The following is a 12,707-nucleotide window of genomic DNA, read 5'->3' as shown; positions in this document are numbered from 1 at the left end:
AATGACAGTAGTTAATGAGGAATGAACCTACCCAACCCTAACCACTGCTCAATAGTTACTCATTAGCTCCTCAGTAACTACTCAAAATGTATGTGCCTTAGTTCCTCAGTAACTAGTCATTAGTTCCTCATTAGTTCCTCTGTAACTACTGTATTTTTGTGTATCTTATTGTAAAGTGTGACCCAAATTTTTAACTTTGAAAGTGTTTAAACAAAAGAGAAATGTGAGACAACCTTAATGCCTGTCTAATGCCTGAGAAACGCGTACTGATATACAAGTACAACGTACATAAATGCTCATATTTATCAATATAGTAAATATATGGTATACATGTTCTGTGTTTATAGTAGGAGGTCGGCCTCTGGGACTTGGTCATTTTAAAAGTAGCTCACAGGCTGAAAAAGTGTGAGCTGCTGTCTTTCTCATGTAAATGATACGTCTGTAAAATGATACATTGTGAACAATTTGTTTAAGATCTAACTAGCAAAAGTAACAGCAGACCAGATAAGCGCTGTTTCAAACGTCTGTGCATCTGCTCGGTGCAGACGTGATCCACCAAAACAAAAGCTCTCTGAAGTTCTACCCACAATGCATTGCTTCAAGCAGAGAAGTTCATTGACTGCCCACTGGTGGCCCGGCAGCAGGCAGCCATTGGCCAATGAACTTCTCTGCTTGAAGCAATGCATTGTCAATAGAAGTTAAACTAAATTTTGCTTCCTATTTGAAACTTGTATTGTTGCTTGTCTTGTATAGTTAAAAGCTACCTTTTGAGTGTTAAGTTGCTGTGTGATTATTTTAGCTTTCCCTGTAAGTTGACACTGCTGAGTACTAACCATTTCCAGTGGGTTGGCAAGCTTGTTGTGGGGTTTCTAATAGCTCATGATTGGCTCCTGTCAGATAAAAAGCTGTCTGGTCCTCATGGACTAGTGTGTGCCACAAAATGTCATTTTATGGTGTTAACATGTGCAGCTTACAGTTGAGTGCGGTTTCTATAAGAACAAATGTTTTTATCTCAAAATTTAGTGGGTGCGGCTTACACACCGGAAATTAATCACACAATTCACACAATAAATGAAAATTAACTTGATAATTTTGCCAGCCTCAATATATTGCGATGTGGTTGCGTGTCTCTTTGCCTCGACAGGGTTCACTCTGAGCATTGGTTTCAGTACCTCGGCGTGTTTGTTCCGTAGAACAATGGCATGAACGGAGTGAGACCTTTTGTCGTCCAGTTTTTGTCTCGGTGGGTGGAGGCGGGGCCACTAGCATACACACAAGAGTGCAGAAGAGTGTAACGAAGTGGAAAATAAATTAGTAGATTGTAATATTTTGTAAATTGGTCGTAAACAGGTGTTAAGTCCGTGTAAACTGGGTCTGCGTGCGAGTGCGCAAAGACAATTTTGAAATGGTCAAAAATTGTTGCACATATAATTTTCGTGAATAGTCGCAAACGCACTGCAACTTATGCCTAAATAATGCCGGCGGTGCTTATCACAGCATGTCTCATTCACATGAATGGGTTAACTTTCCACCACCTCTTGGAGCAAGTTGGGGGGAATTCTTAAGTGATTTCTGAGGCCTCTTGGATCTTCCTTGTGACTTTCTCTTAATGGTGATCATTATGCCCAAAGTGACGTCTTGTAGCCATCAATTCCCTCTCCCATACTGTCAGTTCCTCCTTTTTTCTAGTTTATTGCCTCTTTCCTGCTCTTTCCGAGCTTCTTTTAAATTCGATATCTTGTAGGTCCCTAGCATAAGATTAATTAATGAGGGGTGATGCCTGCTGTGGCGTGGCGTCACGCGGGACACCGTGGGACCAAATAATGCCACGACTTTATAGGAAGTGGTGGTGCCAATGCATACCCATGCGGAAACAATGTGCGTTGCGCGTACTATTGTCGTGCACTAGACATAAACAATACTTGTTACGTGCCAATGTGTACCATCGTCGGTCATAAATTCCGTGCCAAGTGCTTAAAGGGGACCTATTATGGGTTTCCTCTTTTCAGACCTGTAAATGTTACAATGTTGTATTCTCGAGTTAAACGATGCCAACACGTCAGATAATGAAGTTTGTGCATTTGGAAGTGAAGTGAAAGCAGTTTTGGGCGGCTCTGCATGCTGTGTTTTATAACAGGGTAGTTCCATCGGCGTCAGTGCTACTGAGACGAGAAGTAAATATAAAAGAAAATCTACAAGTTGAGCTGACCAACCATCCTCTACCATCTTCTCAAGTTCAGGCAGGCTCCATCACAGAAGAACTTACAACATGCAAAAGACGGTCAACATTCTGGGCAAGAAGCCGCAGAAGGCGTTTGTGCTACTGGCGTGCACCATCCTCTCGACCTTTTTCATTGGACTTATGTTCATCTTCATCATGGCATTGGTACAGCCTAACCTAACAACACATGCGAAGAAGCTCGATGAAGAACCAGTAAACACCATTGAGGTAAAAACACCAGGATATTTATTTGCATTTGTGGTTGGACAGGAAGTACGAGAGTCTTACCCAGAAAATGTCCTCCTGCAGGCTGTGACAGCCAACATCGTCAAGCTGGGCAAAGATTTTAAGGTAAAAGCATACACTGACAATTGTTTTTGTTTGCTGAGTGACCCAGAACATGCATCCTGACCTGCAAATACAAGAATTTTCCATAAGTGTTTAGTCACATCCTTACCCTGAAACGCATTTATCATCTAATTTTACACTAAAAATAATGCACACCCAACATACACATCAGGGACAATTACTATTAACTTGAAAAACCTTTTGTCTAATAGTACGAATCTTTTTCTCATGAGGCACGCAAACTCATCCCTGGACCAGCCAATGTCCTATTTTGGACGTGGCCAGCAAAACTTGTTGAATGCGTTCTTATTAGGGGTGCTGCGATCAGAGTTTTCTGCTGCCAATTCCGATACCGATGATCCCTGAGTGAGACTGTCCAGGAATGATCATATGGAGGAATTGTCATTTTTAAAATTTGTGATCAGTGCTACTGCCAGGGGTTGAGTAAAGGGGGAAATTGACAATTCCAGGGGCCCCGACTGCCAGGGGCACCAAAAAATACAATATTTAATGGTAATTAATCACATGGTGGAACATAAACATAACATAAAATTAGTCTTTAACATAACCCCACAAGAAAAAGTCACGCACAGACGCGCACGTGTTGCCATGTTGGAAGTCAAGTAAACAATGGCAAACTTCTTCCGCTCTAGTTTAGTACCGTGGTAGACGCGTGTGTTCGATACACTGCCCCTTGCAGTATGGGAGCAGATGCCACACGGCGTATAAAGTCACACACGGTCTCTCGAGCGGATTTCCGAGCAGCTCTTTTCCGCACGGACCATTTGAGCGGTAAGTATAACCCAACCTTAACTCCTTGACTTAGACAGCCCTAGTAATTAATAAGATAAGTCTTTTTTTTTCATGGAGCCCAGAATTCCTAGCTACACCCCTGCTAATGGCTATAACTATATGATTTGAAAAAGGGAACCACCTTAATTTAAAAACATTTGAATTACATTTTGAAGAATGTACGTCACTCATAGATTCGTTTGTACCCAAATGGGTAATAAAAGGATAATAAATTGGACTTTGTTGTGCAATTTTGTGCATCGACTGCTAAATTTAAATGTTAGCGGGATGAAACTAAGCCAGTGAGTCATACGCCCATATGGCATGTTCCCCGGGGTTCTACGGGTCCCCTGTTTGGAATCCGAAATACAAGTTTGAAAAGTGCCCCCTTTCGGCCAATATACTCCCATTAACACTTATTTTTGATCGAGAGTCGAGCCTTCCGTGAAATGGTGAATGGAGCGGGGGGGTTTTTTCACCACTAGATGGAGCCAAACACCAAGATGGCGCCAGACACCAACAGTTGCTTTGGAGCCGTCAACATGGATCATTAAATACATACACGAGGAAAAAACATTAGGAGCATGCCCCGACGTTGTCAGGCATGCGTACAAGCACGTGGCGGCCACACAAACTACTGAGAATCATTTTTATTTGCTACAATGACATTTTAGCAAAATGGACCAGTCTGCTGCATCATTTTTTCACTTTCATTTTTGGGGTGTCTTTGATTTCCCCCCTCTATAGGGTGATCATTTTCATTTCTATCAAATGATGTGGCATCATTTTGTTACTAATACATCACCCACTTATTATCAGGAAAGATATTCAAGATCATTTTCCCCCCAGTTTAGATCTGATGTGTTTTCCAAGTGTTCCTCTAATTTCTTTGAGCAGTTATTATACTCTTATGGGCCCAAACAGTGTCTATTCAACTTGGTGTGAGGGACTGTAAAGCAAGCATTCAGGGTTAAGGACCCTCGGAAAACATTGTCTGATGGAGCTCTTCATGGCTGGTCATCGAGTCGGATAAATTCTGTTTCGTTTTGGGTTTCAGGGTTGCTTCCTTTATCGCGAGGGATAAGTTCCCAAAAAGTGAAATCCGCGAAATAGCCAACTTCATTTTTTTTTACAATTTTAATTTTTTTTTTTACAATTCTATATATTTTAAGGCTGTAAAACCTCTCACCGTACACTTTGAACACTTTTCTCAGAGAGGCATTAACATTTTCTCACATTTCTCTTGTGTAAACACTCTCAAAGTTAAATTTCATTTGAATATTAATGATCAACGTATTCGATTGCGCGCAAGAAATTAAGTGACTCATGAGTATTCTCTTTCTATTCTATTTATTGGTGGCTGTCTTACACTGTTAGCTCACACTGTTAGCTAGTTTGCTAGTGACTATTGACCACAGCAGGAAACGGCATGGAAAATGATATTTTTTGTGGCGTGTGTTGCTACAGGATCTGAAAGCACTCGTTGATGTGCTGGTGGCAGACGCCCCAGAAGAAATAAAACAACAGCGTTACCCAGAAAAACTCCTCCAGCAGCTGATGAAGGACAATGAGGTATCGATACTTATTTGCATGGACAATTAAGTACTGAAAGTACTACAGTATCACCTAGAACATGCTCTTATTATACTCTCATGGGCGCAGAATCTGACAGACCGTGTGAATAAGCTGGAGAAGCTGGAGAAGGACAATCTGGTAAAAACACACAATGACACTTATTTGCAACAGGAAGTATGACAGTATTACCCAGAACGTGTACTACAGGAGACCATTTCCAGGTACCAGCCATCTGTACCATATCGGTGGGACAGAATGGTCAATAATGGGAGCCTGCCCCCTACAGTAGGGATGTCCCGATCCACATTTTTTGGCTTCCCATCTGTTTTTTTTTGTAGTCTTGCCGAGCCGATCGCGGTACCGATCCTTGAAAAAAAATGTTTTTTTAAATGTGCTTTTGTTACAAACATGAATTTGTGGAATTGATTATGGTATGATAATAGATCTCTTCAAAGCATAAAAAAAATTGAACCAAATTATTGCTGATTTTACTTTTTTGTTACACAGCATGACCAACAATCTTGTTTAGCTTTCATAACGAACCTCAGTCAGGTCCCTAATCCAATAAAAGATCCAATAAATCAATCCTCCCCCCCAAAAATGGAAAAAATGAGCATGCAAAATACTTTTAGGGTAGACTCATCAGTAGACATGGTTATAGATCAATTTGTGTTGTGATTTACAATATATGACATATTTTTAACAAACTCTCTGCAGTGCAATAGTACTAATAGTTATTGACGGTCCCTAGTATGAACAGCCAGCGATTAGAGCAGCACTTAGCATGGGCGCAGGGGCGGAGCCAGACATTTTTCATTGGTGTGGCCAAGGTGAGACCATTACTCACGCAGGGGTGGCAATAAGTTGATACCTGAAATGTCTCGATGACAAGTGGGGTGGCCGGAGAGTGACCAAGGGTGGCCACGACTAGAAGTGGAGATTGAAGCCTTCAGTACCTTCTATTATTAAGGGAAATGTGAATTAAACTACCGAACACCGTCAACAGCTAGCGTCCGAGATAGTAACGTGGAGCAGAGTGAGTACCATCAAAGCGGACAGGGACACAAGAGCCTGTGGATGGCACAAAGGAGGTGGGCTTGCACTGTATGTGAACAAACGCTGGTGTCATCCTGGGCATGTGAACATTAAAATGTCCATCTATACAGCATTTGAAAAAACGGGTTTTCATTATTAAAAAAGCCAACATGACAAGAAGACAGCTGAAATAGCTGGGGGAAAAAAAACAAAAGCAAAAATTGAAAAAACGGCGGTCATTTTACAAGCATAAAGCTGTATTTGATGATTTAATGAGAAAAAATATAAATTATAAATATTCATATATATGAACATTACATTAAAATATATAGTTGTAATATGAGAAAATAAATTTGTAATTTTTGGAAAATTAGGTTGGGGGGGAAAAACAAAATCATAAAATAGTATTACAGGAATAATCATAATACAAAAAGAAAATTTACAAAGATTATTTGAGAAGAAAGATTGAAAAAAACAAACAAAATGGGTCACCTATATCATAAAGCTGAGATGAAATTTTTTCTTATAGCGTACTCTATACCGTAATTGCCATACAGCACATCGGTATATAAGCCACACCCACTAGTGGCGCCTATAAGCCTCGGGTGTGTGCATCGTAACATGGGATATTTAGTACCCAGAACGATTTACTTTTTATTAAATAAATGCTTTTTTCCAAACAGTGCGTATAACGCCGCTAGTCTCTGCCAGAAAAGTCTGAACAAGCTATCCACATGTTAAACACAGGAAGTGAACAAGACACAGTAATAGTTGAAAAAGGGGTAGCACTGAATTGGCTCTTCTTCTTCCTCCTTTTCGGACATGTCGAATTGTGCAAACATGTGATGCATGCTGTGTACATTGTTTTGCATAAACGAGCCATGACCAAACATGCTGCACAAAGTCTCATTGCACTACGTTGCACGTTTACAACACAATTTAGCATGTCCGAAAAGGAGCACAAAGAAACATATTATTTAATCCTATCCTGACAGTATAGTGTTTGGGGACAGACTAAAAATAAAAACCTCAATGTTTGTTTTACATTCACAGGCTCGTTGGCGCAAAGCAGGTTAGCATGGCAATTTGTTTACAGTTCACGTAATGCTTCCTGTGTTTTGTGCTTTTTCTAATTGAAGCTTTTATTCTCACAGGTGTTTGCCCTCTGGAACGGCGTAAACATGGGGATAGGTGTTTCCTGTATGTTGAAACAGCAAAGACTTGGCGTGATGCTGAGGTATGCCAGCCCTTAACCCTTGAAATGTCCTTTACATTAACCTCAGTCGTTTGTCCCTGATGACATCAAATGTCAACTTCTTAAAAACTGCTGTGAAAATATTTTTGCGCCTTTACAGGCCACACACGGTTTTGTACATTTATTGTCTTTGTCAATCGCAGAAAAAAAAAAAACATTTACTGAATGCTCTGAATGAGGAGAAAGTAGCATCAGACTAAAATAAAAAAATATTGAAAGATAATAGTCCAAATTGAAACATTTGTATTAAATTGCATTAGTGTAGTGTTTCCTCATTTAGGCTCCCAAAATAACCCGCAGTGAAGTGAAATCATAGCAAACCTTTTATGTACTGTGTGTTTTAAGGCGGTAAAATGCCTCACCATACATGGTATACACTTTTCTCAGACAGGCATTAACATTTGATCACATTTCTCTTATTTAAGCACTCTCAAAGAGGTTCAAACCTTCGATTGAATTTTAATGATAAACCTGCAGATGGGACACAAAAAATTAAGTCAGTCATGCGTATTTGCCACAATGCAATCCTTCTTAAAGGGCCAGGCTCAGCCTGTAACAACGTTCATACTGTCGGAGATGAAATTCTCCACAATCTACTGAAGGTCAAAAGACCACTTGAGAAAATTAAGTCAATTTCAACTCCCCCTTATGTGTTTGTTAATCTCCAGTTATGAGAAGGAATGAAGACTCACACAACAGTTTAAGTTTAAGAATTGTATTGAGAATAAATCATATACAGAATAGTTTACGAAGCTCCAGACTATTTACATTATTTATTTACATTGTTTATTTACATGGACGCCCTCCGCGTCTTCTCCGAAGGAAGAGAATCAGGTCCCGATCGATGGTCCCCTTTGCTTTTTATAACTGTTTTGCTCAGACCATTGGCACCAGTCTCGCTAATGATAACTTTTTCCTGGATTCCTTGACAAAGTTGTGTGACGCCTGCAAGTGATAGTGCTGAGTTGTTTTGGCTACATTCTGTGACCATATCTGGCTGCTGGTCCCGGCTGGCCTTCACCATGTGTGAGCTCTCACTACTATTACAAGTTAACCTTTGACATACTTACAACATAACAGTTGTTATCTACTCAGCTAATTAGTTAACACAGCATTATTTCTATAAACTACATGTAATCACTCATTCAGTTAATCATAAAACGGTTATATTTATACTGTACTTACATTAAGGCACTAATAATTCAGTCAATCAACATATGTTCATATGTTACTTAATAAAATCACTCATTCATTTTTGCCTACAATAAGCTGTAATGAAAAAAATGCACAAAAATTCTGCGAAGCGGCGAATCCGCCAAAGGTGAAACCCAATAGAGTGAGGCACACGATACCACAAATGCTCTATACGCGGTGTTAAATAAAAAAGCGATAATGTGAGTTGTAAACAATGTTTTTAATGCCAATTTTTTGCCATCCTCTATTGCTTTTTCAGGACCACTGTCTTTCCTTGGGCAGCCACTTGGCCACCGTTCCCGACCACACCGTGTTCGACTTCTTCAAGGGCTTCGCTCATAGCCACACTTGGGTTGGGGCCTATGATCCTGACAAGGTGGGTGATTAATAGTAACAGGGTCAAAAATGTTCTCCAAAAGCGTGCATTGGCCAAGGTTTTTACGTAGCTCAGTCTTAGTGAATAAAGATGATAGAAAAACTGGTGTGCTAACGAAGTCTTTTCGTCATGGTTATTTACCATTAATGTTCATACATTAAAAAAAAGAAACCCAAAAAACTACCACAGCACGTGACGTCGCAGAGTTGCTGTCGTAAAAATTTGCCAAGGGTGGAAGTGATATACAGTAGGCCTGCCGCAACTAAGTCCCCAAAAATGCACAATGAAGAAGAAAAAAACATGGACTAGTCGCATTGGATTATAAGTCTATTATATTTATTATAAGGCATTTTTTAGAAGAAATTGATTTTTATAAAATCAGAGACCAAGAACAGACATTTCATGTTGAAAGGCAAGTTCTAGTATGACGTAACGTGATAGGTGGTATGGTAACATATTAATAGTTACTCTGATAACTATAGCCTAAACAACATAACTAGTTTACTTGGAGCTTGTAATCTGCAGAATGTTTTTCGTTTTAGGGGAATTTGTGTCCCGTCTCGCAGTTGAAGTTGATGTTTACATTATAAATTTTCAGTGGTACAGAAGTGCTAGGAGCGGCAGATACTGGCACACAAGCCTAGAGCGCCCTCTCCTGGCTGTCAGTGTGGAAAAACAAACGTAAATCATTCCGGAGTATACCGGAAGTCGCAGGACCAGACAAACCATGAAAAAAAGCGTGACTTATAGTCTGGAAAATACGGTCCATTGTGTTTGTTTTGTATACATTTAGGGTCCATTTTGAATGTTTAATAAACAAACGAGCATACAGCAAACATATTATCCAGTCTCATGTTGATGGGTGTATTAAAAATCTTTAAAATGATCTTTCAAAGGTACACTATAGAATCTGTGATTAATTATCTGTTAACTATGGACAACATGTGATTAATCAGGATTAAATATTTCAATTGATTGGCAGCCCTAGATTTAATACAAAATATGAGTTGTGGATACCAACCGTTGGTTAATAATCTGACAAAACAAGCCTATTCAGTTTGCTTGGGGTGAAATTAGCTATGAAAATGAACAGCTCTCAGCCATTTCATGTTGTAGGATGCCAATTTCATACATTGATTGAGCTAATCCTTTGTTTTTTTCCAGAAAGATGCTTGGCAATGGATTGATTTTCGAATTCTGAAAACATTCCATGGGCAAGCAGCCAGCCCAATGACAATACGTTCATTTATCCTGACGAATACTGTGTGTCGATACCTTTTCCCAATCATGCTGATCCTAATGGACTCCATGATTTGAGATGTGGTTGGAAACAACCATTTCTTTGTCAGATTTGATGGTGATTGTCTCTGATGTGTGATCTGACTGCTCCTATGTCCTGGACTTGAGCGCTGACAGATGTTGCCACTCTGCTTTCAATTCAGATGCTTTAATTAATCATAATCAGCATTCATATGATCCCAAACAAAATGAACATGACACCAATGTACCATCCAATCGGTTTCTTTACTGCCACAATTTTCCAAAATCATTGAAAAATTAAGCAACTGGTTAGAAAAGCAAATTACTTTCAGAGAGCCAAAATACCTGGATGCCATTAATTGAAAAACTGAGGAAATTACCTAAATCATACTTTGGAAAGTGCTTTACATTTCAAATGGCACCCTCTGAAGAGCACTGGGAAAATAAAAACAATACAACATAAAAAGAGAAACACTGATTAAAATATATTACAAAACTAAACATAAAAAATAATATAATAAATATAAAACTAAACATAAAAATATAATTAATATAATTAATAAATTATATAATTAATAATATAATTAATAAATATAAAAGTATAAAAGCAAAAAGTCATTACCATACGGAGAATAAAAAAAACAAAAAAACGTGAATAAAATGAAAAAATTTGAAATACCTTGGGCAAACTCCCCCATAGACGGGGGGCATAATACCGAAAAAAGCCCTCCCCTTGCGTGCGTGTCCCATCTTTAGGAATGATGAGGAGACCAGTGTCGGAGGATCTCAGGGTCGGCAATTGTTGGTATGGTAAAAACAGATCTAAAAGATAAAACCCAAGACCATACCAACGCCATAGACCACAGTATATATGTTTACAGTAGTGTATTTAGGGATCTGAAAAAAGTATTTCATACAATTACTGTAATAATTCATTTTCTATGCCGCTTAATCCTCACGAGTCACAGGGATGTGCTGGAGCCATCCTAGCTGACTTTGGGCGGGAGCCGGGGGTACACCCTGGACTGGTCGCCAGTCCGTCGCAGGGTACATATCGAAAAAACAACCATTCACACACGGGGCAATTTAGATTCTCCAATTAACCTACCATGCATGGTTTTGGACATGTGCGAGGAAGGAGTACCTGGAAACAACCCAATAGGATATGTAAACTCCACACAGATCACTGCCAATTTCCTTAATCGCTACAGTACTCGGGCTGTGTTATTAGGTTTTGCATATAACTTGCGGCATAGCATCAAATGAAGGAATAAAACTATTCAACTCGACAACTGCAAAGTCACAAAAAACCTAAAGCTGGTACTACATGCAGACAATACTGTAGCATTCTGTTCAGGAGCTAGTAGAATCAGAGATAATGAATAAATCAAAAAACAAGGTAAAGGAAAACACGTTTTAGAGGTCATAACCGATGACACAACATAATTAAATCAACATAATCTGTACTGTTCTCTCTTGATTCACTTACTGTACTGCAAAAACGTCAGTTAGGATAAGACAACACTGGCTAGAGAACACACAAAGACTTTATTCACTGAATCACAAATATGGAAATGCATGGATAACAGATTAGGGAAAACAATGTATTTTACTCATTTAGAGAAACTTCAAATTTTACAGAGAACACTGAAAACTGCTGTTTCATGATTTTGTCAGACTGAAAACATGTTCAGAATATGAGGAATTATGATGTCATACCGATGAATCCGATTAACATTAAAAATACCTCCGATAACCAAGAAAAACACGCTCAGTGCTGTGCTGTCGGTGAGTTAGGGTGAGAAAATCGAGCAATTCTTTCTCCTGCCTGTGACGCACACACCGTGAGCTCACTTGTAACAGTCACTGTTTCAGAGGAAGACATTTTACGTGGTTAGCAAACAATCAGCAAATAGGGCTGCAACACATCACAACTTTATCAGCCACTTGACATGCCAGCATCTCTACGCCTGTTCCTATTGCTGAGTGGTGAGTCAAGTTTGTGAGAGACGGCACGACGGCTAAAGCCGCCGCCATATTTTGATTTTGTTAAAAGTGATCTAAAAGTTGGCGGGTATCGGACTTGATAAACCGGTATCGGCTTGAAAAACAATATTGTGCATCTCTAATGTTTTTATCTAAGTTTTTACTCTGTAACCATCTAGTCGTCATACATCTATATTATGATAATCAACTGCTTTTCATCTATCCATGTATATCACTGAACAAGTTATCCACAAGCTCAAACAACTGTACCTTTAGAAAAAATTGGTCAACTGGAACACAGGAAGTGAGCAACTGTCAGTAATTGCTGATTAAATAAGCTTATTTTTGGTACATGTTGAATCGTGCAAGTGTAAATGTGATGTACTGCTCTACATTGTTTTTGCATGTTCCAAATTAAACTCAAATCCAATCTGTTTTATTTAATTCATCCATTACATAAAGCACAGGAGATGAGACTTGTGTATGCAAGTTGCAGTTTATTCATCCATTCATCCTTCGCTTGTCTGAGGTCGGCTCAATGGGGCAGCAGCTTAAGCAGAGAAGCCTAGACTTCCCTCTCCGCAGCTACTGTACCTCATCAGCACCAGCTCCAGGCCTTCCCAGGCCAGTTGAGACGGGTATTCTGCGAAAGTGACTCAACCAAC

General features: G+C 39.3%; 1 protein-coding gene across 1 annotated transcript; it reads left to right on the top strand.

The window, feature by feature from the left end:
* Positions 1 to 2,269: 2,269 nt before the first annotated feature.
* On the top strand, positions 2,270 to 10,546 carry LOC129179153 (C-type lectin domain family 10 member A-like). The gene is made up of 8 exons (XM_054772031.1): positions 2,270 to 2,449; positions 2,492 to 2,572; positions 4,829 to 4,933; positions 5,024 to 5,074; positions 7,025 to 7,043; positions 7,126 to 7,208; positions 8,680 to 8,796; positions 9,961 to 10,546. The coding sequence occupies exons 1-8, from the start codon at positions 2,270 to 2,272 to the stop codon at positions 10,111 to 10,113; spliced, it is 789 nt and encodes a 262-aa protein (XP_054628006.1). The 3' UTR covers positions 10,114 to 10,546.
* The last annotated feature ends 2,161 nt before the right edge of the window (positions 10,547 to 12,707 follow it).

The sequence above is a fragment of the Dunckerocampus dactyliophorus genome, chromosome 3, assembly GCF_027744805.1.
Source record: "Dunckerocampus dactyliophorus isolate RoL2022-P2 chromosome 3, RoL_Ddac_1.1, whole genome shotgun sequence".
In the NCBI taxonomy this organism is placed as follows: Eukaryota; Metazoa; Chordata; class Actinopteri; order Syngnathiformes; family Syngnathidae; genus Dunckerocampus; species Dunckerocampus dactyliophorus.
Note: the sequence above shows the minus strand (reverse complement) of the source record. Positions and strands in the feature narration are given on the sequence as shown.

Excerpts from the sequence above, each read along its gene's own strand:
- LOC129179153 (XM_054772031.1), top strand. The coding sequence starts at position 2,270 with ATGCAAAAGACGGTCAACATTCTGGGCAAGAAGCCGCAGAAGGCGTTT. Across the intron at positions 4,934-5,023 it reads AGCTGATGAAGGACAATGAG|AATCTGACAGACCGTGTGAA; the intron begins GTATCGATACTT and ends TCATGGGCGCAG. Across the intron at positions 7,209-8,679 it reads AGACTTGGCGTGATGCTGAG|GACCACTGTCTTTCCTTGGG; the intron begins GTATGCCAGCCC and ends TTGCTTTTTCAG.